A 27,640-nucleotide genomic window follows, 5' to 3' on the forward strand; every position below is an offset into this window, starting at 1 on the left:
GATGGAGCCGTTTTGAGGATAAAATGTACGTAAAGTACTTAGCACAGTGTTCAACAAATGTTTATTATTATTAGCAGCATTATTTTGAAAAAATTGCTTTTAACATCTCCCTATGACTGTAACCTCTAGTGATTCACAACGCATCCATTCCATTATGTTTCTGAACATAAAGCTACTCTTATAAACGTCTGATGCCGGAAATGATCTTTTCTAGAAATATTGATGATGAAAGCACTCCAAAATACAATACTTTTCACACCTGGTTATCCAAGAGAAAATTGTAAATCACAACCATGACCTGGATTATGAAATGAAGGTGCTATACATGTATCCTCTGAGCATACACTATCTTCTAAGTTTCTTTCCAAAAATCCCCACATATTTTTAAGTTTGTATTATTAGAAACATAAACAAGCCTACAGACAGGCCATCTGAAGTTTGACTTGGTTTGTATCACTAGCCTGAAAACATCAAAATATTTCAACTACTGCGGTGTCAGCTCTTGTGTGTGTGGGGGGGGGGGGGCCCGACGTCAACTCAAGTCAGTTGAGAAGAGTGGCAGTTCTGCATCTCATTCTACGGAGTTAAAGAAAACGGGTTACTGCAGGAACTAGCAGAACGTATTGACGTTACTGAAATGGTTATAGAAATAAAATGAGTTTCTTTTTTACTCAATGGAGCTATTGAGGAATGACGAAGAGAAATCATCTATAATGGTGGTAGAGAGTTTGCATCTACACTTTCGAGGATTATTTGTCGTTTAAAGCGAAGCCTCATCAGGCAAACCGTCTTTCACTCCGGGTTGCGTAGTAGCCTGGCTAAGATGTCTGCAGAACGTGAGTTTTGAAGAATCATGTTGCTTACAATTTGTCACATTTTAAATCCCAGGGTTCCCCTTCAGCTCTTACATAAGAACAGCTGGAAACAAAAGGCCATCCTCTAGCAGAGACCAAACCCCGCACAGCCCTCGAGGAGGCACGTGGGGCCGAAGCCGCCTCGGGAGCTCCCGGACCGGCGCCCGCGGCTTCGGGGCCCCGCGTCTGACTGTCGGGCCCGGGGCAGCACCGGGGGCGGCCGACCGCCCGGCCCCCGCCTCGTGCTCGCGGCGTTCCTGCTGGCGGCGCCCGTGCCGGTCCGCGCCGTTCCACGCCTCCGTCTCCGCGGCGAGCGCGGGGCTCGGGAATCACCTCGGGGGCCCACTCAGCAGCGGGGAGGGCGGCAACGAGGACAGCCCGGGCTCCCGCTGGAAGCCCGCGCTCGGGGTGTCCCCCTCCCCTCGGCGGCCGGGACGCAGGTACCTCCTCAGCAGCCTCGGCAGTCGGCGATCAACTGGTGGGCGGCCCGGCCAGGCCCGCCACGGCCGCCGGGAAGCCCTTGCGAGCCGCGTTCCCGCCGCCAGCACCTGACTGACTGACCCGAGGCCGGGGCTCGCGCCGCCGCCGCCGCAGCTGCGCACGCGCTCCTCGCGCGCCTCTGTCCCGGGGCGGCCGGCGGGGCGGGAACTCGAGGCGGCGCGCCGTCCGCACCTGCCTGCCTGACTCGCAGACCCCGGCCTCGGGCCTCGTGCTGGCGCGCGCACGCGCCTCGCGCGCCTGCCGTCGGTCCCGGGGGCGGGACCGCGCGACAGCGAGCAAGCGGGCGGGGGGCTCGTGGCGCGCGCGCCCCACACCCGAGGGCTGCGGAGAGATATTTTGGGTGGCAGGAGGCCCCTCGTCATTTCCGCCGTGCAGCTTGTCGTGCTGGGGGCTCCACTCCCGCGCGCGAGGCGAGCGGGCAAGTTGGTTGCGGGCGTGCTGCGGTGGCTCCTTCGCTTGGCGCCGCGACCCTCGGCAGCACAAGCCATGAACTGAAAGCCCGGAGGGACGGAGACCCGAGCGGAGCGGCGGAGCAGCAGCAGCAGCCGCCGCCGCCCCAGCGGGGACCAAGCAGAGCCGGCGCGGAGCCGCGACCCCGCGGCGTTTCCCTGCTGCTCGCCGCTCCCACCGCCGCTGCCCGCTCTTTGCTAAGAGACATTGCAACCGCGGGACCCGACACACAAAAGCCGCCTTCTCCGTGCCGCCCGCCCGCGAGGCAGCGCCCGCGAGGGACCCCACCTGAGGGCGGATCGGGCTGCTGAGTTCGTTTTGTGTCTGAGCTCCGCGACCCGCGCGGAACCGACCCGGTGCCCATGGCTCTGATCATGGAACCAGTGAGCAAATGGTCTCCGAGTCAAGTAGTGGACTGGATGAAAGGTAATGTCTGCGGTGCGCAGGGCGAGGCGGCCCGGGGCGCAGGGTCCCGGCGCGCAGCGGGGAAGGGGCGCCTGCCGCGGCCGAGCCCGCCCTCGGGGCTTCTGCTGGCCGATCGTGGAGTGGCGGGGGTCCTCCGGGGCTGGCAGGGCCTCGGGATCCCGGTCTCCTATTGTCCCCAGCCGGTGGCTCCCCCGCCGGAGAGGGGCGCGGAGAGCGCGGGGGGCGGCCGGCGCGACCCGATAGGAGGCTGGAAGCCGGGGGACGGAATCCTGGCGCATCTTGCCGGCTCCTGGCTGCCCTCGGCGCCCCCAGGCCTGGAGGACGTGGCGACCCTTGTCTCTCTCCTCAGGGAGGAACCCCCAGGGACCTGCTCCGCTGGTTGCCTCTTCCCGGGCCCCTTTGTTCCCGGGAAACCTGACGCCCCTTCGGCAGCCGCCCCTGCTAGGTGCCTTTTTCAGCGCCAACTCTCCGGTCAACTTTTAAGCCCGCATAATGGGGTCAGGACGCGGCAGCCCGGGTTTGGAACCGTGGAGCTCCCCCTTTCCCCCGGGTTGGGCTGAGGATGCTTGAGAGATGCGCTACTTTGAGGGAGAGGAAAACATGCTTCCTCTGGGACAGCATCCGCACTGGTATCCGTGGGTCCCTCCTGCGCATCCCCCGCGTCCTTTGCCTCCTCCTCTGTTGGCCAGTTGAGGCTTTGGACCTCACGGCTTTTTAGTGGGGGCTCGACCCCAGGTGCAAGGTGATGCGCATTCAAGCGCCCCCTCATTTCTTCCATCTTGAAGGCTCTCCCCTTTTTTTCTCTGGCAATTTCTAGTAACCATACTTATCGACACTCGCCCTCCTAGTCGCAAACGTGGGCTTTTTCTCTAGTCCCTGGGCTTTCCTGCCTCACTATCTCCCTCTGTTGTCTGAGTTAAGGGGCCTGTAGAGGACCCCCCCTCCTCACTGCCACTGCCTCCCCCCACCAAATCCCCAAGATTCCTTAGATTTTGGGAATGCTGACGGGATGGATGGGATGGAATAAAGGATTCCTGGCCACACTTGGGAAATGTTAAATCTTTGCTTATGGTTATTCCTAGGCACAAAACTCTAGCTAGATTAGTCAGGCACCAAAGGCTTATTTGTGAAAATGCCCGTTCCGAAGATGAGGGAACCCTTTCCTAGGGTTTGCATAGCAGGCAGAGTTTCTAAGCTCAGGTACTTCAGAACGAAAGGTGGGGTCGAGGAAGTGATTGAGAACGACAGGGAGAAACTCAGTTTCTTTTTCCTTTTTTCCCCGAATCTTTTTGGCCTCTTGCTTATTCTTGTGGGTTTTCCTCTATCCATTTGCTTTTCTTTTATTCCGTTACTTGCCCCTTTATTCTTCATTTACTTCGTTTTTCTTTTCTAATATGTGGAAAGTGCTTTGTAAGTACAAAGCACAGTACAAATGAGTGTATTGAATTAACTCGAATTCATTATTTATCGACTGCCCCCGTGTGCGATACATTGTGCTAAGGTGCCATGGGTGCCATGACTAAGACAAAGTCCTGCAGTGGCTCATCTTTTCTTTTTCTTCTTCTCTTCTCATATTTACTATTGAAATTCTACTTTCCTAGGTTCCCACCGGTTCCTCCCCTTAGACTGTCAGATAACAGACAAACATCTGTCTTCTCCATTTCTCAGTCATAAAAGAAAGAGCCAGGGTATATGCAAGAAGCAAGAATGCTCAATTAAAACCCTTTCTTTTTGAATTTGCCTAAAAGATTACTTTAGTTTGAGTCTGTTACTGAAATGCTCAAAGAAAAGCTCTCTTGGCTCAATGGGAGTCGAATTACCTTCAGAGACTACCTCTTACAAGTTCCCATGATGCTTGTAGTGAGTGCTGCATACTCCATCTTCTTCACCTCCCACCCTCCCAGTACATTCTTGCAGTTTCCCCCCTCTCTACAGTTTAGGTCCACTGAAGCAAGTGGAACATATGATGCACGTATTCTGACACACGTTGTTAGTTTTCCAGTACACTAGTCCTTCAGAAATCTCTCCAGCCTAAAATGCAGCTTCTTTAAAGTTGGGCTAACATCGTTAGCTATGATTTTAAATTATTGTTATCTTTAAGTTGAATAACTTATTTTCATACCTGTTGGTGATGCATTTTAGAGCTATTTGAACAGATCAGCGAGGTAGCCAAAATAGAATTTGTGTATCTTTGTACACATTAGACTGGAAGAGAATAATTGATGTCATTATCTGTATACTTCAAGTCCCAAACTGCCTACTGATGAAATTTCCATAATCTTCGTATAAACTTGACTTGAGATATTATCAGAAAATAAGATTTAAAAAAATAATTGGATGAAACGAACATTTCCTCAACTTGTAACTTTCTCTTGCTACCTTAATTAATTTTCCCTGCCTACCCTTTTCTCCAAATAAACTTTACAAAACACATATAAAAAATACTTTTCACCCTTTCCTCAGATTCAGTAATGTTTAAAAGTCGGCTAATTTAGGATGTAGCTTTGGAATGGCTAAACCTGATTTAGCATTGTATAATGTATAGTGTTCTAAAGGCAGTACCAAATAATGAACAGGACTTTTGAACAACTGCAGCACTGTGGGAGTTTTTCAAAGCATGCTCCTAATGTGACAGTTTTATCATCTTTAACATTTAAAGCAGATAGCATATGTTTTCAGCTAGTCACAGTGATAAGTAGTTAACGCTCTATTTAGTAAGGTACATGCTTTATGCTCTTTCTAGGGTATTTTTCTCTTCACTAAACAGAAAAGGAACCAGTAAGCATGTAAGAATAGCATGGCCATATATTTATGCTTCTTGACAATTTATAGAAGTGGTATAGAAACTCAGCAGAAAGGGATATGAAGGAAAAAAGAAAAAAAACAGGCTGACAAGATTATTAAGCTTTGGTAGCACATATTCAAGATTATTTATGAAGGACCATTTATACATTGCAATTCATTTTGATCTATTACTTTTTATTAAAATATATTTGGAGGAGACATATTTTAAATTTATGTATTAATTACTAGTAAAGATATAAGGGAAAACTTGCAATTTTTTTATTTGCTTACCCCCCCACTCCACTATTTGTAAAATCTGAAACTCACTGAATTTTCAATAAAAATTTGATGTGTCCCAGTGTCAGTGTTAGTTCCAGTAAATATATGAATTCCTCATGAATCAGTAAAATACACAGTTATATCCCAGATTATCTTGATAGTACTTCAGCCTATTTGGAAATATCTTATAGACCTTCAAAAATAATTTTAAAAATTAATATTATAAAAATATCTTTTGAGAAAATCAAATACTGATCATTTAGCATTTGAAACTAACCTTTTTCAATTGGAAATTGCATTGAGTACTCTTGTAGTTTTGACAAAATTTTAAAATGTCAACCTTTTTATAGTAAAGAAAAGCAAAGCAGTTACTGGAAAAAGCTATAGGAAGAAAAGTAGGCCAATAACTGTTTCTAATTTTTGCTCAGTGTATAACTCTAAAATACATTATTTTTCAGCTCTTATCTGTTCACCTGCAGGGCCTGGAAGTATTTCATAGTCTGCAGTTGTTTCAGTCTACTTTTTTCCTCACTGAAATATAGCAAAAACCTCTGAACACTTTAGGCCCCTATTATTAATTTTATTATTGATTTACCTTGTCTGTGTCACACCCAATAATTCCAGTTTTCTTCTCACACTTTGAAGCTGTATCAAAATATCCACATGACTAAGATAAAGTTATTTTCCAGGACCAGCTCCCTTCATGACATTTTTCCAATGATCTTTAATCCCTTTCTGGATCGAATAAAATGGAATATTGTTTTCAGAGTCAACCAATAGGCCCCACTTTGCTGGTCTTCTCTTATGATCTCTATGACTTAGCTCCATCCACTCTTGTATTATTATGATTCCTAAAATAATCTAAATTTTTAAGATAGCCTCTTCTCAAACCATCCCTCAATTAACTGCTCTGCTCTCTCCTGTTTATTATAAACCATTTTCTTTAAGAAGCATTCACTGACTTCTAATTTCTGTCCTGATGACTCAGCCATCTTGAGGATGGAAAATGAAATACATTATTTTAGGTATAAAAAACAAAGATAAAATCAACATTTTGCTTATAGCCCTACAAAAGAGGAAAATGCAGTGATGAAATAACATCTATTTAGTATAAAAGTTAAAGACTGTAAAGGAGAATGTATCTGATAATGTTAAGAGGTTTTCACAGGTACGATGCTCTTCAGTAATTTTTTCCCCCTCACAGGACCCAGAGCCGAGGTTGAAATTTATCTTAATTAGATGAAGGAAAATGTCAAAATTTTGAGTTAAACTGTCTTGAGGGAAAGATTGGACATAATTTTCTGGCAGAACGTGAGAAGTATGCACCAAAGGAAAAAAAAATATGTTAAATGATCAAATTGGTCCTAAATTTTTGAAAATTTAATCTTTTTCCTCAATTGCAATGTCACTAATCACCAACAGTCACCTACTTTGGATTTGATGTTTTTAAAACAAGCAGCCTTGTCATTTTACACAAAGAAGAAATTTACCTTTTTGATATTTAGAGTTTAGATGACAGGAAACATCATTTTATTTATAATGTCATTAACGTTTGCTCTCCAAGGTAACACTCATGATTTAGCGCAGTTTAGGAAGAAAGAGTGTACTTATGTAGAGGCATTCTGGTCCTTAGATATTATTTACTCAGTAGTACTTCTGCATGGAAGGTGCTTTCATGGATTGTTTTAAATAAATTCTTCTCTGCTTTGGGGAGATTAAGTCTCTCTAAGGGATATTAGTGTATTGACAAACCTATGCCTTGACAGACACAAGTACGAAGTAGTACATTTGGTAAATTTTTTAAAAGTTTGCATTATGTTTTCAAGCACCAATGGAAAGATAGTAAGTCAGGCGGAAATCCATGGGGAAGGTGGGGTTTTAGCAACTAAACAATTTGTTTAATTAAGGCATATTCTAGAAGGGATGTATTCTAAATGTAGAGGCACAGCAAGAGACTCTAGAGTTGAGATGGGATGCTTAGCCAGAAGGGTTGTGTCTAGGTTTGTCAGGTTGAAAGAGCGAGGTGGGCAGTAGAGGGAAAGTGAGGGAGGGGCCGTGAGTAGGTGGCACAAGAGTACAAGAACAAATCTGCATTTCACAAAGGCAATAAAACTCTCATCGTGTCCTGAGTTTAAATAAATACCGCATTATAAAACTTTGGCTGCCAAAAATAAGCCCACAAAGAATGTGTATTGAATTGGTACAGCTGTTTCAAATCTGTTTCTCAGGAATAATTTGGAAATAATGTTAAAATGAGTTATTTTGAAGATTAATTACATCATTAACATTATGTCGTTGGATATTTAGAATTTTACTGATCCAAATTCTTATATGAAGAATGAAGATAAGGTTTTAAATATTGATGTTGAACTTAGAGCAGTGATAAATTATCAGTTTCATTTATAGCAGAGTGACCTCACATTAGGATTTAATTTGTTCTTAATGACTTTTAGCTTTCTATAAGACTTCCCCACAGCACCTCACACATAAGGCTTATTGTGAAAGATGAAAAATTAGCTTCCATAAAGGGTACTCGAAGGATGGATCATCTGTACTAATTTAAAAGGGAGAGGGGGAGGGAGGGTAAGTAATTTGAAAAAAAATGGAGTCTAAAGCTTTTTATTTTTTATCACTTTGTCATGGTTTAGTGTCTGGCTAAAGAACAGCAAATATAGTCTTCAATACAGGATCATTGTGTTGAATAACATTCAGTGAGTGAATTCACAGTTTTCATGCATAGCATAAGCCTGTGCTCCCTAAAATGGTACATTTCTGTGGCTGTGGAAGCCAAATGATCAAAAGAAGCCGAAGAGTTAATTTTTGCTAAGTATTTTAAAACATTTTTATATTAATACAAACTTAGATATTATATTCATGGTGTAGAAAGCAAAATTGGCATGATTTTTAAGATGAGACCAGAGGCTTAACAGGAATTTTAGGCTTGCAGCAGGCTGTGAAAGCTGCCTTTCCCAGACCTCCCAGGGTTATGAGTACGCTCCATTCAGCAATTATGGATACATCAGTGGAAAAGTTTGAGAAGTGGTGGTTGGGTTTAGAAAAGGTAAAATTAATGTACTCTGCTTCCTCTTTTTCTCCTTTTGCAGGGTACAAAATGTTATCTTTTCAATCAAGGTCATGATAATTATAGCATCTTACTTTGTTTGATCCATAAACTTGTAGTGAGGATGAACTTCTTGATAGTGATTCTCATCTGATCCTATCCTTTCACTTCTCACCCCCAACAACTTAAAAAATTCAATGGCTTCTCACTGTTTTTAGGATAAAGATCAAAGTCCTTAAAATGGCCATTAAGACCCTTGAAGATTCGGCTGTTGCCTGCGAGGTAAGCCTCATTCCTAGCACTAGCTACACTGGCCTTCTTTAGGCTCTGGTTGCCCGGCACTGGACCTTTGTACTTAATGTGTTCTCCCTGACCTCTTTGCTTCACCCAGTTAACTCCTACTCACCCTTCCGATCTCAAGCCTCCTCTCCTCCACCGAGGAAAAGCCTTCCTGATTCCTCAGATGACATCAGATCCTCAGTTATGCGCTCTTCTGCTACCTTGTATACTTCTTTGTCCCATTTGCCAGTTTTATTTTTACGTTAATTTGTATGGTTATTTGATGAGGGCAGAGAGGCCATCTTTTTTGCATAACAAGGCATACGAAGGTATCTGCTGAAAAGTAGGCGCTCAGGAAATACTTGTTGAGAGAAGAAATAGTTATTCACAGATTATTGGTCTGTCAGCAAATCTGCTTTCCTAAATGACAATGTATGTAAAGTCCCTTATAAAGCTCTAATGGCTACCTCAGTGCCAAGTTGTATATTGTGTGCCAGAATACAGTGGAAGTGGAGTTGCTTTATCCATTTTTCATAGTTGTGTTGCTCTAGCCAATTCAGTGACCTAAATCATGGTTTAGATTCATTTTGTTAAGAAATATTAATAATGTCAATGAATCCATAACACTTCTATGTTTATGCTATAAATATTATAAATATACTATAAATATTATTTGCTAATGTCACTTAACAGGCCAACACAATAGGCAAAAGTTACTTTAAAAATTAAAACCTATCCTTTTTCTTAAGCATTTATTTTCTTTCATTTAAATTTTCTAGTTGTTTCTTCATTTTGGTGTTTTTAAAAGAACTTTATTTTGAAACGCATGGTAGAGTGAAATTTATAAAATGCCTTGTTCTCTTAAAAGTAAAAAAAAGGTCATATGAGAAATTAAAATGTTTTTTTCTGTTGTGAGAGGGAAAAATTCTTTATTTGTTAATTTGGAGGATAAAATGGAAAAACAGTCCTTTAGATTAATGAGACCATTATCTTCTTTATTATATTTAATGTTGTATTTACTTTCTTTTTTTGGTGAAGAAGATTAGCCCTGAGCTAATATCCTTTGCCAATCCTCCCCTTTTTTCCGCTTGAAGAAGATTAGCCCTGAGCTAACATCTGTGCCAATCTTCCTCTATTTTTTGTATGTGGGATGCCTCCACAGCATGGCTGATGAGTGGAGTATGTCCATGCCTGGGATCTGAACCTGCGAATCCGGGCCACAGAAGCAGAGCACGTAGAACTTTAACCGCGTGGCCACAGGCCTGACCCCTACATTTTTATTAATAGGAATAAAATTAAGATATTTAAAGATGCATCGTAAATCCTCATTTCTTATATAATTTTTCATCCCTCCCTCTGATTTTGGAAAAGGAATTTTAATTTTTTAAACTAAATATAAATTTATTTGGATTAATTTTTGAAGGGCAGTCGTTAAGAACCTGCATGGAGTTATTGTAAAAAATAACTTGTTGAGTACAGGTGTCTCATGAAGTTTTGTGAGTTACATGCTACTGTATAATCACTATTAGGCATATTATAGAGATTTTTCTGATAAAGCATTCCCCTTCCCCCAAATTTAGAATGGTTAAAATATAAATCAGAATAAGTAAAATTTTTGAGACCTTCACATAGGTATTACAGTCTGTTAACTCTTAGTAAAACACCTTCAGGCTTAAATGTTCTAGCTAGTACTGAAAAACAATGGGTTGCAATTGTGCCCTGATTTGAATTACAAATAACTATTCAACAAGATAGAATTTTTTAAACTTAAAGATGTATTTAATTTCTTGTTTGATTTCAATTTAAATTACAATCATTAATTCTAATAGAAGTTTTCATTATCTTAATTTCACTCTTGCAGTTTCAGGAAAGAAAGGGTTGTGAGTATTTGCATAAATTCATTGAATTTTAAATTTTACTAAAGTACAGTAACTGCTGTTTTAGTTTTCTGTGTTCATCTATTGAATATTTTGTCGCAACATAAAATTGTTTTAAAAACCAAGATTTATTAAATAAACCAAAACTCACAATGGCATTAACATGTTATAGTTTGCCGTGATAAAAACCTTGTTACATAACTAGTATCAAATATAGCATGATTGTCTGTTTTATATTTACTTGACATTAATGTTCTTGGAAATTAGTCTTATTAGGTAGCTTGGATAGTCATCTGATAAGATGATAGATAAGAAGAAACCACATTGTTAGTTGCTTTTAAAGTGTTGCCCAATATCCTTTTATTTGTTTGTTTGAACTTTTTATTTTGTTTCAGCTACATCTGCTATTTTTAAAATGGGCTTGCAACATGTTTTTTGAAGTAATATCTACAATAAATCAATGGAAGCCTGGCTTAGATCCTGGATTTTACTTTTTTCAACTTGTTTATGAAAGATTATGAAAGGATCTATTTTCTAGCAAGTTGTTAGACTTATAATATAATTTATTAATAAAAACCTTTGAAATACTATAGCCTTAAGTAATTAGCTGAATAATTAATTTTAACAATATTAGTTGAATTCTTTTTATAATTTTGGTATGTTTTATATGTGTATATGGGAATTTATTTCATACCCTTTTTTTTCCCCCAACCATCCACATTATTTTCACAATGTTTCATAATCCTGGGGACTTGTGATTTTTATTTTTTTTCGTGGCTGAGCAGAAAATTCACATTTTAATTTTGTATAATTCATTTATGTTTTGGCTTTCAAAACAAGCCCCTGGGCTATTAAAAACATATAAAAGAGAAAGTGTTGTAGAGTTTTTGCTGACGGTGCTCAAAACAGACATGTAGTCAGTCCAGTTGCTAGTTTTCCTCCCTGCCTGCTGGAGCCCACGTGGAGACCAAGTCCAATGTGGTGTAGAGCCAATGCGGATGGCAGGGTTAGGTAGGTACTCCTTCCCCATTTCCCTCCATGTTGGGGCCCAGGTGAGTTTTGTGGCAGTCTCATTGGCACCAGTATTGATTAAATCAATGGCAGGAGGTTTCCTTATCTAGAAGGCTGCTCCCTTGCCCTCCAGCTGTCAGACTAGAGGCTTTCAGTTTGATGTTGTATTGTCACATGCAGAGAAGCTCATTCTATGGAATATTTAGGGCTAGATAACTTTTCTTTCTGGTCCTTTGAGGTAATGCTTTAAGTATACTTATGGTAAAAACATGTTAATTCAGATCCTCTTTATTTGAGATTTGTGATAATTTCAGGGGACTGCTGTTGAAGTTCACTTTTAATATGTGAAGGAAGGGTTTACTGATCAATCTAACAATGTAAATAGATTGGAAAGAAATTGTTTGACCCAGGAGGATACAGTGTTTTCAAGTGCCATACTTTGCTGGGAGCCATTTCCTTACTGAAAATGTGCTAGCTAGAAGTGAGTTGTGTTTTCAGTTCGAATTTCTGCATACTTGGAATCATGGTTTTTGATTTTTTGGACTATTTTTACAAACATTCTATAACATAGCTTGATTTGGACCCTCATTCTCCCAAGTTAGACAGATCTCATGCACTTCGCTTCTATTATTATTAGTAATCCTTGAAAGTGAGATGAGAGACAGTTAGGAATACCCTTTTATAGGTAAAGTACGGAGAAGTTGAGCAGCTCAACAGAGATTGTATAGCTGTTCAGCGATGAAATTAGGTGGGACGTCAACTCTTTTTTCCCCCTACTGGATTGAATTTATACTTTCGTGGGTGAAGGATGCAGTTCAGTTTGTACATAATTAACTTTGGACTTGACTTTTAAAAAATTTCTTGAATTTTCTGCTCTTCAAAAATTGTCACCATGTGGTATATAGTAAAGAGCACTTTGGAATCAGATGCCTGGGTTAATTATATCCAGGCTCTATTACTTCCTAGCTGTGTGATCTTAATGAGGGAGAGTTTAAGTAACTTGCCAGGTTTTCTCATTTTTGTAAAATAGGGGTGATAATATTACCTACCTTAGAGGGTTGTGCTTTGCTTAAGATGATGCCTAGTACCTAGTAAGTGCACGATAAATGTCAGCTTTTTTTTAAAGGAAGAGGTTGCATTCTTTTGGCAGTCTTCAGAGGCAGAACTAGTAATAATAGATCATATTTATTGACTACTGACTACATACCATGTGCTGTGCGAGGTGCTTTCCCTGCATTATCTTATGCCTATCCTAGCCCCGAAATGTTGAAATTATCCCTATTTCACAGATGAAGAAATTTTTGCTTAGAAACGTTGAATGGCTTGTCCTATATACCCAAATATTTTTTGAGCAGGTAGGTGTTCAAGAAATATTTTGAAGAATGAATAAATGTAAAGTGGAACAAGCAGAATTTAAATAGAATTGGTTCCAAAATATATAATCTTTCCACCTTGCCTTTCTACCAGAGGTAGATGTGACATGAAAGGAATCCTGGGAATACTTTCCAAGATTTGAATGTCCTGTCCATCAGACCTACGTTCTCTATCTCTAATGTGTGGTAAGGTGGGCTATGGTTCTTGAGTCCTTTTGGCCTCTAGAGGAGTGTCTGTGTCTGTGCATATTTGTGGTGAAGAGTTTCTACTCAGAATAGGACTTTAGCCAGTGACAAAGATGCCACATATAACTGTAGTCTTGGTGACATCTTTCTTGTTTTGACGTGAACCCCAGGAGTTTGATGCTCTCCTCTGCTGAGTCTAGATTTAGGCAAAAGATCTACTTTAAAAGGCTACTGCTCCTACCAACCGAGCACTGAGATGTTTTGCTCTCAAAGGATTGTTAATAAAAGTGCATAGTGCCTGATAATAGATGTTCCTAAGCAGCTTTACAGTTTACTAGAAATAATGGCTTCTGTTACATTTTGTTGTTCAGATTTACTTAGCAGTGGTTAGCATTGTTATCTGCATTTCATTAGTGTTTATTTGAACAGCAGACTTTATTCAGTACATTCCTATAACTTTGAAACCCTTACCTACCTGTTAAATGGTAATTGTTCCCCCCAAATTTGTTTGTTTGGAAACTCTTTTTCATATTATGATGTGGTAGCGTAGTGAATCACAAAAGAATCATAAGTGCTAGAGAAAATTTAATCATAATCAATCAAAAAACTATTGTGAAATCAGTGCAAAATATGGAGTGGCCAAGTTGAGCTAGAGATGTTTGAACAGTTGAGGACTTGTAAAAACGGTAATGAAAGGTACAATTCCATCTGTGTTATATTTTGAAACGATGCACATGGTTTTGCATGTGTACCTAAAATGTATATTCTAGCATGAATTTTGGAATGTGAAGTAGGATTTGTTCAGAATAAAAACACAAAGATGATATTTTCTATTTCTCCTTGTTTTCCTTTAGTAGAATTGAGGTGAGTTTGCTTTAGACTAGAAGTTTTAAAATAAGTGAAAACAACTTAAATTGTTCTTTGCTTGTGGAGAGAACGATTTGAGGTCTCTCACTTTTTATGAAAGCTACCATGATACCCAGGACAGTAGACATTATTAAAAGAAACAACTGTGAACTGTGGAAATTGCCAGCTATTTTGAAGTTGCCTTAGCATTGTCCATTTGATTATGTAAAGTACTTTTTCTCTCCTGAAGTGCTCATTATCTTTTAAGATCCATATGAATTAAAATTAATTTTGTTTGGGAATGTTTTTTGAGAATTTCATCACTTTCCTTGAAACAATTGTTAACATCCTGTGTTAATAAGTGGTCTGGTAAGAGAACGACTTTTAAATACGGTAATACCATGGATCTCCATTTGTATTAGTTTTAAGATGTGCCTAATTTAATGTTTAAAGAAAATAGTTTCTAATTTTGAGATTTTTTTTTTCAAATAAGGCTGCCTTGCCAGCTTATTCTTATATTTGTGACCAACACACACAGAAAAAATAAATACGGCAGAAAATATCTAGAGATCTAATAACATTTTTCTCCTTACTGATGCACCAGTAATGAGATCATCAAAAATTAAGGCCGGTATATATCTCTAAAAAATAAGGACTTAAAAATATTTATATCACATATACTCGACCCTACAACACTATTATCACACCAAAGTTTATTCCTTAATATCATTAAATATCCAGTTCAAATTTCTAGTTTCATAAATACCATAAACATTTTTACACTTTTTTCACTTAAATCAGGATCCAAATAAAGTCCACATATTGTAGTCTACCTTATTCTTTTTTCCCTACATCAGTCCTTTTGGACTCAATATCCCCTTTATATAACAGACATTATATAATGTCTCCTGAAATAAAATTAATGCATAATATAATCTACCTACTCATGTAATTTTTTAAAATTTACTGTAATGCCCTTATTGTAATAAAAAGGAAAACTAATTTATAAAAATAAAGTAAGATAAGGTTCTATATGTAGGTACTCAATATGACTATACTAGAAGAAACTAATATTTTTGCCTACTTATAATGAGTATATCTGGATTTAAGAGAAGCAGTAAGTTCAGAAGTCATTCCATATAAGTACAAGAGAATGGGAGAGCAGATGAACTGATAGACACTGGAATAAAACTGAGTATTAGGAGAAGTAGTCACAGGCCAGATTCATTTGATACGTTATCCTGATAATTCCTGTTGAGCATTTTAAAGTCATGTGGGAAGGAGCAACAGCTTTTTGGAGAAATGGCAGATTCTAGGGTTGGTGATGGGATATTGAAAATGAGCCTGGAGCATCATGTAGTGCCAGAAAGTAAGGAAGTGCTCAAGACTTAGGAGCCATTCTGAAAGAGCTCTCAATGACTAAAAGGCTGGAACAATTTGAGCAGCAAAAGTAATATTGGGTTATAACTTATTGTATAAAGTAAATATCCATGAACCCATACTGATGTAAATAAATGTCTGAATAATTAAAGAAATGAGAGAAAAGAGAAAAATCTCCCATACAGAGAATTCCAAATAATTTATGTAGATACTCCCTTTCCAAGGAGGTGGCACTTAACTCCCGCCCTTTGATTGTGGGCTGCACTTAGTGACTTGTTTCTAAAGAATGGAGTGTGCGAAGGGGAAACAACTTTACAGTAGAGAACCTAGCGACACTACGTTGGTGATCAGGGTTTGCATCATCAGTACGAAGTCATGTTAATAGCGTGTACCCTTAATATGATGTGTTGAGAATGGCACTTCTCTGTGGCACTCCTCCGCAAAACCCATAACCCTAGTCTAGCCGTGAAAAGAACATTAGACAAACCCAAATTTAAGGACATTTTACAAAATACCTGACCAGTACTCCTTAAAACTGTCAAGGTCATCACAAACAAGGAAAATGTGAAAAACTCACAGACCAGAGAAGGCTAAGGAGACATGATGATTATTTGTTTTATGGTGTCCTGGCCTAGGACAGAAAAAGCACATTAGGAAAAAACTAGTGAAATTGAAATGAAGTGTGGAGTTTAGTTAATGGCAATACGCCGGTGTTGGTTCCTGAGTTGTGACAAATGTATCATAGTAATGTGAGTTGTTAATAATAGAATATGGATGAGCAATATACAGGAACTCCGTACTTATTTTTGCAACTTTTCTCTAGACCTAAAACTATTCTGAAATAAAAAGTTTATTTAAATAAGAAAATTAGAATTTATTTTCAAATTCAGTAAATCCCAACATGTAAGCAGTTTCTCACATGTGAAATAGCTTTGGTTTACCTCTCTGTAAATGCTAATAATAAAGCTGTTTCAAATGCAGACAGCCAAAAAAAGTCACGTGGGATTTGGGCAGTTCTTCATTGTGGGACTATTGCATCGATTGATCTAGCACTCATTCCGCAAGCCGATCATTGTGATAACCCCAAAGTCCTCACAATTCTCAAAATGCTCCCAACAGGCAACGTTGGCCCTGCCCTGGCATCAAGAACCTCTTTGCCTTCCCTCTTCTCTCCTATGTAAACCTCCTGCACTTGCATGTGTGAAAAAATAGTTATCTTGAATGAAGGTTATATTTGGTTTCCCTTCTATTGAAATTAATCTTTTACTTGATTAGCTTTTTTTTTTTTTTTTTTTTTTTTACCTTTTGCTAATCAGGAAATGTGTTTAAGAGAAGGAAACTGAATGTGCATGGGATAGGATGGAGACCACCAAAAGTTAGCTCCATCTCCTTGTTTTACCTCACTGCTAACAGATTTGCAGTTAAACTCTTGGACAGAAGAGTGTGCTATTCTAAACCTTGTTAACAAAACCTGATTCCCAACACTTCTAATTGTAGTTTCTGTTTCCTGCAGACACTGTGTAGGAATGTTAAACAAGGCGTGAAAATTTTTGAGCAAATAAATGTTGTGGTTTATAATAATTGATTTTAAGCTGAATATCTAAATGTGTGTATAAATATGCACGCATATTTACTTAGGGCAGATATTTGCCTAGGGCACATATGCTGAAATTGAATATAACTAAACAACCTTTTTTCATTGCTTTTCTGCAAGGTAGTCAACATTTTTCTTTTTTGTAATTAAATGTAACACCTTATTTTCATTGTATTATGGGGTCATATAGTGTGTTTAGTAACTGAGATTGGGTATGAGGGTGGCTGTAACTTAAGGCCTGCTTTGGTCACATCTCCAAGAAGTTATATTAGCTTTCAAAACAGAACTGCTTTAATACTTTATTACTGTATCTTTGGTTAAGATCTTCCTTGTTTTCTGCTATACTGGTATGAAAATTCTAAAAGGAACAAACAGGCTCTGGTATTATGTAGATAAAACTGTGACTGGGAATTTAATGCATTAACCTGGTATTTTTTTCTTGCCACAATAAATTGAAATGTTAGGATTATCACAATTTCAGTTTACCTGATTCTTTGTTATTAATCCACTTCTGTGGAAGTGCGAAGTTCTGCTGCTGTTGATGTGAATGTTTTAGAAGTGTCTCCCTGGCTTGCTGCTAAATGGCTTTTTCTTTTCCTGACTTTGTGCTCTGTGAGTACAAACCTAGATATGCATTAATATATGTTCTCTGTGAAATACTTCTGTTTTTTGTGTAAAGTATTTATCTCTTAAGCTACGCTCACAAAAATGGAGAGTTTCATTTGTCTGCTTTGTTTTGTTTTATTTAGTGAGGTAAGAATGCTTTGCATTTAAAGAACTCTTACAAAAACAACCTGTGTAGATTGTACGTTAAATATCAAGGATTTGAAGCTGTCTTTGAATATGTGACTGGAAAGGATGGGTTGAGTTTCCAAGATTCTCCAGTATCTATCCCAGGATTGAATCTGTCCCTGGATATAGGTGGGCAACATTTAAATTGAAGTTGTTTTCACAACTTTCCAATGCTTTCCATAACAAAATTACCCAGAGTTAGGATGACTAGCTATTGCAATAATATTAGACAGTCTTATAATAATTAGAAACAGAATGTTAGAAGCAAATTGTGTGATTTGCATGACTTATGAAATACAGATGGTGAGAAGTAGACTTGGAAGCTTTTTCAGTGTGCAGATGGACATGAGTTCTTCAGTGAAGTTAATTAAGAGTAATCAGTGTATAGTAACCACTGTCTTGTAGGCTGCCATGAATTTAGTATTCTGCTTTCCCAAATCAAAATGCCAGATGATGCCTTTCAAAGGCTACTGAAAACATCTTTATCACCTGTAGCCATGCCAGAAGATTCACTGCCCTACTCTACTTCTTCCAACTCTGCATTTCATACAGATGAATAAAAAAAGATTAAAGGGACAAATAGTATCTAGTAGGAAGCCCTGTATGTAGAAGACAATATAAATTATCTGCAGTATTGAGTTGAAACTGGAAGTCTCCAGTTGTGGTCCAACCTAAATTCTGTCCTGTATTTGTCATGTGTTTTTAACTCGTCTCTTTACTTCTCAAGCCCTCGGATTCTTTATCTAAAAATGGGGATAAGGAAAATGTGCTGTACAGAAAATTCTGAAGAATATTTCATTAATATGTAGTCTGAGTAGAAATGCAGTAACATTTTGACACTGGCAAAAAATAGTTTATTAATTACTGAACAGGATTTAAAAATTATCTTTATGGAAAAGAATTTTTAAGGTATTCTAATTTAGAAATAAATTACTGAATGTAGCTCACATATATTTGCCTTAAGATATAGCATACAAAGATTATGTTCATTTTAAAATGTATCTGGAGTATGAATTTTAGGTGGCTGGCTCTCTCCTGAGAACTCTCTCCCTCTTCCTAGCTTCTGTTTTCTGTGCAGCTGCTTTTCTCTAACAGCTTTATTGGAACATTTCTCTCCAGACGGTTTTTTTCTTATTTGAATCAAATGATCACTTAAGTAATTCAGCCTAATTGTTAGAATGGTATATCTCACTCTTCCTACCAGGGAACTCAATATAAAAGACCTAAGGCATTGCTGTTGATGGCTTCACCTTCTGTGGCTAAGTCTGAACCAATATAAACCTCATCTCAGGAGTAGACTCTGCATATCATGGTTCCTTGTACTTATCAGCATTTTTTTACGAAAAGGTTCATGATCATTGAAATTTCATTTCTCAGGCTTTGTTGGAAGATTGGAATATAAGAGTTTTATCATCACAGGCACGTACGTGGTGGTCAAAATTCTTAAACACTGACTCTGTGCAATGAAAATGATAGGGACTTATGAGCACTAGAGCGCCTTATGAGCACTTAAATAAGTGATAAGAATATATTGACTTTTCATAGGAGAAACAGTCAATTGTAAGACACAAATGAACCAATTCATTTGAGCTTGGATCACTGAAAACAAGAGAGAATCACTGGCAAAACAATGCCTTTTCTCATTCATGTGTCACAAGTGGTATTTGGATTGAGGACAATTGAGAAGCATTATGACTACAAATTAGTTCCCATGTTGTATAGAAAGTGTACTTTCCCAAAGACACTATGCTGGCTTTTTTTTTTTTATTACCAGCAATTTTGTTTTTCTCTGTATGTTTCACATTTTGACTTGCATTTGTATTTTCCTTGGAAAAATGCTATGTAGATCCAACATTGATGCACTTTGTGTAAATGATGTCAACTCACATATAAAATTTGGTTTAGAATTTTTAAAATATAGAAGTTGATTAAGAACCTCATTTTAATAGGTATGACAGTATAACACTGTTGACTTTAAAGCTTTTGAGAAATATCTTTCACCATGATTTTGTTGTTTTTGTTACTTTCTCCTTTTTTTTGATATTGATGTTTCTAAGTGAAAGAGAACAACATGCCAGATTTTAGTCTTTCATTCAAACTTTGAAGACCATTTGGATTTGTTTTTTTTTTTTTTTTGGTTGACCTTGAGCCATTTATAACTTATTTTGTAAACCATGTAAATGTTAAACTAAATGAATGGCTTTAAAAAAATGAGATCATGTGCTTGAGACAACTCTACTTCTATAGGAGTTATCTTGGGTAAATAATTTGGATATCTGGTTTCCTTTGCTATAAAAGAAAGTCGGGTGATATGGTCTTTAAAACTCTGAGATTCTATGAGTCTAAATTGTTAATTCATTCTCGTATTTGCTTTAGAAGCAATGAATGATAAGCATTCTTGATTTTCTTTACATCTACTGTACTGGCCCCTCGTGACAGTTGGGCCTTCTGAATTTTTAGGTTTAATTTTATTCTATTCTGTAAATTAAATGCCAGGCACAAAACTGCATGTGCTTTACCTAAGAACTTGCTATGTAGCAAAAGCAGAAGGTGTATTTTTGATGTTTTAGGTGGATCTGAATCCCCCAAGTCTAGGCCATTAGTGCCAGATTACCTTTACAAATTCTGGTTGGCACATTCCTAAGATAGTAGGTTATAAATCTCTCTCCTTTTTCCTTTTTTCTTTCTTTTCCCTTTTCTAGAATCTTTCACCACCGAATAACTTACAAGTTAGCAAGCAGGCCATTGAGCAGATATCTTCTAACCCCTTGGATAGTCTTAACTCTTCACACTCTTTCTCTGCCTGCGCCTTGGTAATAAAAGATAAAAAATTTCAGGTGGCTGAAAAGTCCTACTATATAAAAATACACATATGAATTACAAATGTACTTACAAGACCAAGGAAAACATAAGTTAGAGTATGTGGTTCATGCAACTTGATATAGAGTATCTGAAAAAACCAATAGTTTTTGTTCTTGGTGTTGGTTTTTAAATCATAGTTTAAAAATCAGGGTCTGCGTAATGCAGTAGTCCTATAAGTTATTTCTAAATACGTGTAAATGCATCAAACAGATTTGTATAATGTATGTAGTACAAGTATGTCCCTTAAATTCTTAGCAAAATTTACAGATGTTTTTATAGACCTTTAACGTTTATGGTTTTAATTATACTTGATAGGCAAATTTGAAGCACAAACTGAAATACAGTTCTTGTGTGCATTATTGGAACACATCATTAGTTAAAACTGTAACATTTCTTTTATAAAAGAACATGCTTAGTTTCTCTACACACTGGCACTCTTGTTCTCTGAGATGAATTGATAGAAAGTTAAAACCAGAAAGAACTTTTAGAAATCTCTTGGTCCTATTCCATTATTATATTACATGTAAGCAACTGAGCTCAGAGAGGTTAAAGGACTTGTCTAAGTTCACATATTTTTCTGGTAGCAAAATTAGTATGACAAATAACCCGATATATGAAAACTCAGAAATAGTATGTTACATAGATCTTTTCATTGTTATGAGGACATCTCTGTTAGGAAAAAAAGAGAATGAATTCTTTTGATTGCTGATGTCAAAGCGAGAGCACATCTTGATTAACACATGCAGCAAGCCTACTTCATAGAATAATCCTCTCATTAAGAATGTTTGGTTTAGATTTCATTTTATCATAATCAAATGTAAGATTCTGAGAATGCCAAACCCCATTTATAGGGAGTTAAAATGCTATTAACTGCTGGAAAAACTTCTCCTGACGGCCTTCTAATCTGTGTGTGCTATGACTCAGTGATTTTAAATCTCATTTTCTAAGGCTTTGCAGATTGTTAGTGTGGTCCAGTGCAACAGGATTAAACCCAAATCTGAACACACAGTAGATTTTATGGTCTGTTTAGAGCTGAATAAGTGATTTGCTATGCAGAATAATCTATTACAATTCACTTACTTTAATAATTTACCATTTTAATTATGAACAATATACATGCATCTAAAACCATAAACGTGGAATAATTTTTGACTCTGTTCTTTATATTACTTAAGAAACCTCACTCACACTAGTGGAATTAATATAATAGAATATAAGTTGGTCCCTACCAAATACCACTAGCCATGTTTGATACATCAAAAAAGTGTGTTTGAAAGATCAAGGTTGGGGCCAGCTCCATGGCCGAGTGGTTAAGTTCGCGCACTCTGCCTTGATGGCCCAGTGTTTCGTTGGTTTGGATCCTGGGCGCAGACATGGCACCGCTCATCAAGCCATGCTGAGGTGGCATCCCACATGCCACAACTAGAAGGACCCACAACTAAAAATACACAACTATGTACTGGGGGGCTTTTGGGAGAAAAAAAGGAAAAATAAAATCTTGAAAAAAAAAAAAAGATTAAGGCCGCTGAATTATTTTAAAATTTGTTCATACAGCTTACTTATTTTGATGTCTTCCTTTGCATGTATTTTAATGCTTCCTTATTCTATGTATAGAAGACATTGCATCATTTATACTGTTCTCATTCCTTTCTCTTTCCAACATTCCTATGTCTCAGTGTTAATTAAAGCCTCAACAGTTGGAATCTCTGATTTCAAAGAATATTTGTTTGTTTAAAATTGGAGTAACTATAGCAATATGACATCTGCCTTTATCAGTGATGATTTGATAAGGAAAATAAACTATGTGACCATAGTGAGATTTCTGATATTTATTTTGTTTAAAGATTTTTTTTAAAATTTTTTTCCTTTTTCTCCCCAAAGCCCCCAGTACATAGTTGTATATTCTTCGTTGTGGGTCCTTCTAGTTGTGGCATGTGGGACGCGGCCTCAGCGTGGTTCGATGAGCAGTGCCATGTCTGCACCCAGGATTCGAACCAACGAAACACTGGGCCGCCTGCAGCGGAGCGCGCGAACTTAACCACTTGGCCACGAGGCCAGCCCCTCTGATAGTTATTTTTTAATAAATATGTGGATGCCAAATAGGGAAAAATGATTAAATAAAGAAAAGTATTTAACAAAATGGAAACAAACATATTAATGGATTTTTTTTCAAGTTTAATGTGTCTGTAGGTCTGTTGTATTATGTGCACTGTCAAGTATTCAATAACTAGATGAAAATGTAAAGTACTTTTTCTTTTACCACTGAAATGCCATTGTGTGTTTATATTCTAAATTTCTTTCTAAGGGCATTTACTGTTCTTTAGGAATTACTTTCTTTTACATGTTAATTTTTAGGTATTGTGTTTTTCAAGATTTGTCATACTTTAAGAAAGGCAAAATTATGTAACTTAATCACTTGAGACTGAACTGTGGCATAATGCACATTTTCTGATAGCTGCTGTCAAAGATGGAATAAGAGCACTTTTCCTGCCACCATAAGAAGTATGGTCACCTCAGGACAAGCACTGAGTCATACTTCTAGGGCCAGTAGGAAAAGTTTGCATCATTGGCAACCACCTGGGCTCTTCATGTTCCATGACAAATGGCAAACTGGCACATGGTGTAACTGAAGTGTTTCTCAAATATCTAAGTCCCAGGAAAAATTAATGTTAAGGAATATAAAATCTAAAGTCTGTGACTTATTTTGAACTAACGGTTTTGAATTCTTAATTTAGTTATGCTTGTTGCACAAATTTGAAATTGTGTTTTAAACTTAACTAAATTTATATTATAACTTGACGTGGTAAAACTAAAGCACTGTGTCCACTATAAAGCTAAAGAATTGAGTCCTGTTCTTCATATTTTTTTAATGTGTTAACCAGTTTCAACAACCCAGACAACATTGGAATATGACCCTTAATGTTTTTTTCCTGTCTGTCTGTGGATATACAGCTGTTAATTTAGTCTAGATATTTGCTGGACTTTTAATTTGTATGTGTATCTAAAGTATTATGCAGTTTTTCAGAACAGTAATACAGTATTAGAAAACTTGGTTGATTGCCCTGATAAATACAAATAGAATTTGGAACCACGGAAACTGCCCACCTCCACCTACTCAAATAAACAACCTTAAAGCATGAATGCTTTTAGGGTGTTTTGCTACTATGACTATCAATGTCAGTTTGGTTAAAATTAGCACCTTATAAAACCAAAGAAAACCTTTGATTGAGTGGCTTTTTTTAAATGTACACCCTCAAGTTACACCTTATTTTTTTTATATGAAAGTTAATTGTATATCCTTCAAATGAAAGGAAATTTGTTTGAGAGACATTTTTTTCCTCTCTTTGGAGTCTTACCTGAAACATGTAATTTGCTAATTATATCAGAGCTAATTCTGTATGTTTGGGTAATATTTTTATTTGTATGTGGGTTAATTTTTTATAGTAGAATACGACGTGTTGCTACATAATTAGATATTTTAAAAAGTTGCTCTAAACATTGGAGTCTACCATAACAACCTTTTAGGATAGTGCAGTTATTCTTTTGCTCAGGTGATCAGAATGTCCCCATTGTAAGTTTTGTCAGATTTTTTAATATTATTTAATCACATTAATTTGAACTCCTATCAGGCCTGTCCACCATCACCGCTGTATAACTAACTACCTCTAGTCATCTGCTCTATTGGTCACTGTATTACACAAATCATTCCAATAGTAACTATATTAGAGTGGAGAAAATGTGGACTTTGAAGCCAAATATACCTAGATTTAACTTCCAGCTTTGCTACTTATTGGTTGTATAGATTTGGGCATGTAATGACCTCTTTAAGTTTCAGTTTTCTCCTTTTTAAAATGAGAAGGGGCTGGCCCAGTGGCATAGTGGTTAAGTTTGCGTACTCCACTTCTGCAGTTCAGGGTTTGCCGATTCAGATCCTGGGTGTGGACCTATACACTGCTCATCAAGCCATGCTGAGGTGGTGTCCCACATAGAAGAACTAGAAGGATGTACAACTAGGATACACAACTATGTACTGGGGCTTTGGGGAGGGAAAAAAAAAGAGGAAGATTGGCAACAGATGTTAGCTCAGGGCCAATCTTCCTCAACAAAAAGCGTACCTTAAAAAATAAATAAATAAAATGAGGAAACAACAATACCTACCTTAAAGAGCATTGAGGTTTAAATGAAGTAATCTATTTGTAAAAGACATACCTCACTCTTTGGTACTCAGTAGGTTCTAAATAAACATTGGCTATTATTATTATTACCAACACCAGCTATAAAAGAGGGATTGTAGTCAGGGAGTGATAATGTATGCAAAGATCATTGTAGGAACTGGAAAAGTATTGGTTATTATTGTTACTACCAAGTGTCATGCCAGTAGCCTACAATCACTGTAATTGACACTGAATGTGAATAATCGGGTATTTTTTTGTTCTATTCCAGTTTAACTTCAGTGAAATTAAACAATGAAATGAGAAAAATAAGAGTACCGAGAAGATGAAAATAGACATAAATATTCCATAAGCTCTTGGTTTATGTTTGATTCAGAATCAAGATTCTTTGCTATGAATGGACCACTCAACTCGACATGGCCTACTCATACAAAAATTTCTGATTATGCAGCTCATGCCTTAATATACTTGGATAACTCTGTTCTAACAGTTAAAAGAGTCATAATTCTGAGTTGTAGAACTACCCGTATTTTCATTTGGTTATATATAATATTTTATTCGGACTTAGCACTGTCTGAGTTCCAGAAGACTTTAAGAATAGTATCTGGCACATCTGTACAATAAATATTTGTCGAATGAACAAATGAATGAAATCACCCCAGCTAATAAAACCTGATCTAATATTACTACTCTCGAACTTCTGTCTCATGTAAACTTAGGGGCAGGACCAGGAATATTTTTCTTTTTGTTCTCCCATTTAAGACCTAAGAAAGAACATTTTATTTGATTTCAAGAGCAGAGATTTCCCTTTTATCTGTTTGTATAAATTAAACATTTTATTGAAAGCTTTTCTTTGGTAGACTGAAAGTTCAAAGATTGTTGCCTGAATGGAAAAACCCGATCAAAATATATAATGAAAATATCGTTTTTAAACCAATAAATTTTAACTATTTTGGGCAAACTCTCCTAAATTTGGAGAATTCATTATGAATGAGAAGAAAGGATGGATGAAAGAAACATTTAAGAACTTTTATGTTTTAGTCATTACTTCCTTAGTTCCTTACATGTGTTTTGCACTGGTAGAAGTATACAAATACAGTTTTAAAATCTTTAGTCCTTCTTTTTAAGAACACTCTAGAATTTAAACGTAAGCTGTACCTTGTTCAAGCTTGTTCCTTTTGGCCAAGATGTATCTTTTCTGAGCAGTGATTTGTTAAATTAGGAATTCTAATATAAGCCAGGATGTTAGCAATACTAATAGTATTAGAATGAATGAGCTTAGAAAACTGGGTTAAGAAAATGATCAGGAAAAAGTAAGGAGGTTGGATAATCCACTAAAAGGATAGTCTTGGAATAGCTGAAATTTGTAAGAGTACACGGCAACCTTTGACATTTTATATTATGTGGTTAAAAATAGAGGGTTTTAAAATTGGAAATAATATAGATTCATATTTCTTGATATTTACCTAACTTTATAAACATTTACCCAAAATGGTGATACGTGAGCTACTAAGATCTAGCTCAGAGATAATTCATTTTGGCCTTTTTCAAAGCCAGACAAATACCACTTGTAGGTTTGGGGAGTATGATATGTAATAAGAAGTATGTATTTGGTCTTCATCTGTTTCTAACACAGAGCTCCATAAACCCTTGGAATTTCCTCTGTGATGAGAGCGATAAAAGTATCTTGTTATGTTAATGAAGTGACCTTTGTACCGCAGCTAAGGATGGGGGCAGGTTGCTAGTGGAGCCAACCATGTGATTAGAGGGTTGGAACTTTAGCCCCACCCCCCAACCTCCGGTGAGGTGAAAGGGGTTTGAGATTGAGCTCAATCACCAGTGGCCAGTGATTTAATCAATTGTGCCTATGTAATGAAGCCTCCAAAAAACCCCCAAAGGACAAGGTTTGGAAAACTTCTGGGTTGGTGAGTATATGGAGATTTGGGGAGAGTGGCCTGCTTGAGGAGAGCAATGAAGCTCCATGCCCTTTCCCCATACCCTGCCCTGTGCATCTCTTCCATCTGGCTGTTCCTGAGTTATATCCTTTTATAATAAACCGTAATCTAGTAAGTAAAATGTTTCCTGAGTTCTATGAGCCGCTCAAGCAAATTAATCGAACTCAAGGAAGGAGGGGGTTGTGGGAATCTCTGATTTATAGCCAGTCGATCGAAAGTGGAGGTAACAGCCTGGACTTGCGATTGGCATCCTGAGTTGGAGGGGGTCCTTGGAACATCCAGTTTGTAGCTGGTCGGTGAGAAGCACAGGTAACAAACTGGGCTTGCCATTAGCTTCTGAAGTGGAAGTAGAGGGTGGTCTTGTGGGACTGAGCCCTTTACAAGTGGAATCTGATGCAATACCTGGGTAGATGGTGTCAGAATTGTGTTCTCTGACAACCTGCTGAGTTTGACGAAGTGATTTTTTACTCTGATAACAAAAAGGGCAAAAACAGGCTGCCACGTTCAGTTGTTAGCTTTTCTCTATCCTATATATGGTTAAGCAGGTTTGCAGTGCACAACCTGCACAACTATGTGGTGCACTGGATAAGTAGGGATATAGAGTTGAAAACTAAAGCAAGTAAAAGGAAACTTCATAAAATTTCTGGCTTCGCTTATCTAAAAAAATTGAGAGAATTAGACCAAATCATTACTATTTTAGAATGATTTTATGTTCATGTTTAGATCAGGTACTATAAATACTTATGCCAAAGGCTATATTTGAATTTATGATGGTACTTAATAGATTAAATATTTTTAAAGAAAACTTAACAAGTTTATATAGTTTTTCCATTTTTAATCTAGCAACTAATCTGAAATTTTAATGGCAAATGAGCACACAGCTTATACTACAACATCTTACAAATAAAAATGTAGTTTTAGTATCCAGAACATGAAAATAGTTGACATTTGGTTAGCT

General features: G+C 37.7%; 1 protein-coding gene across 7 annotated transcripts in view; it reads left to right on the forward strand.

Annotated features, from left to right (window-relative positions):
* Positions 1-1,492: 1,492 nt before the first annotated feature.
* Positions 1,493-27,640, forward strand: part of CNKSR2 (connector enhancer of kinase suppressor of Ras 2) — a 257,093-nt gene continuing 230,945 nt past the window's right edge. For 4 of the 7 annotated variants that reach the window (XM_070501997.1, XM_070501999.1, XM_070502002.1 and 1 more), the window contains exon 1: positions 1,493-2,231. In XM_070501997.1, the coding sequence (XP_070358098.1) occupies positions 2,168-2,231 (64 nt within the window). In that variant the 5' untranslated portion in view covers positions 1,493-2,167. The remainder of the gene's footprint in view (positions 2,232-27,640) is intronic. The other 3 variants (XM_070502000.1, XM_070502003.1, XM_070501998.1) reach the window with 2 other exon arrangements.

Source organism: Equus asinus, chromosome X (genome assembly GCF_041296235.1).
Source record: "Equus asinus isolate D_3611 breed Donkey chromosome X, EquAss-T2T_v2, whole genome shotgun sequence".
NCBI lineage: Eukaryota > Metazoa > Chordata > Mammalia > Perissodactyla > Equidae > Equus > Equus asinus.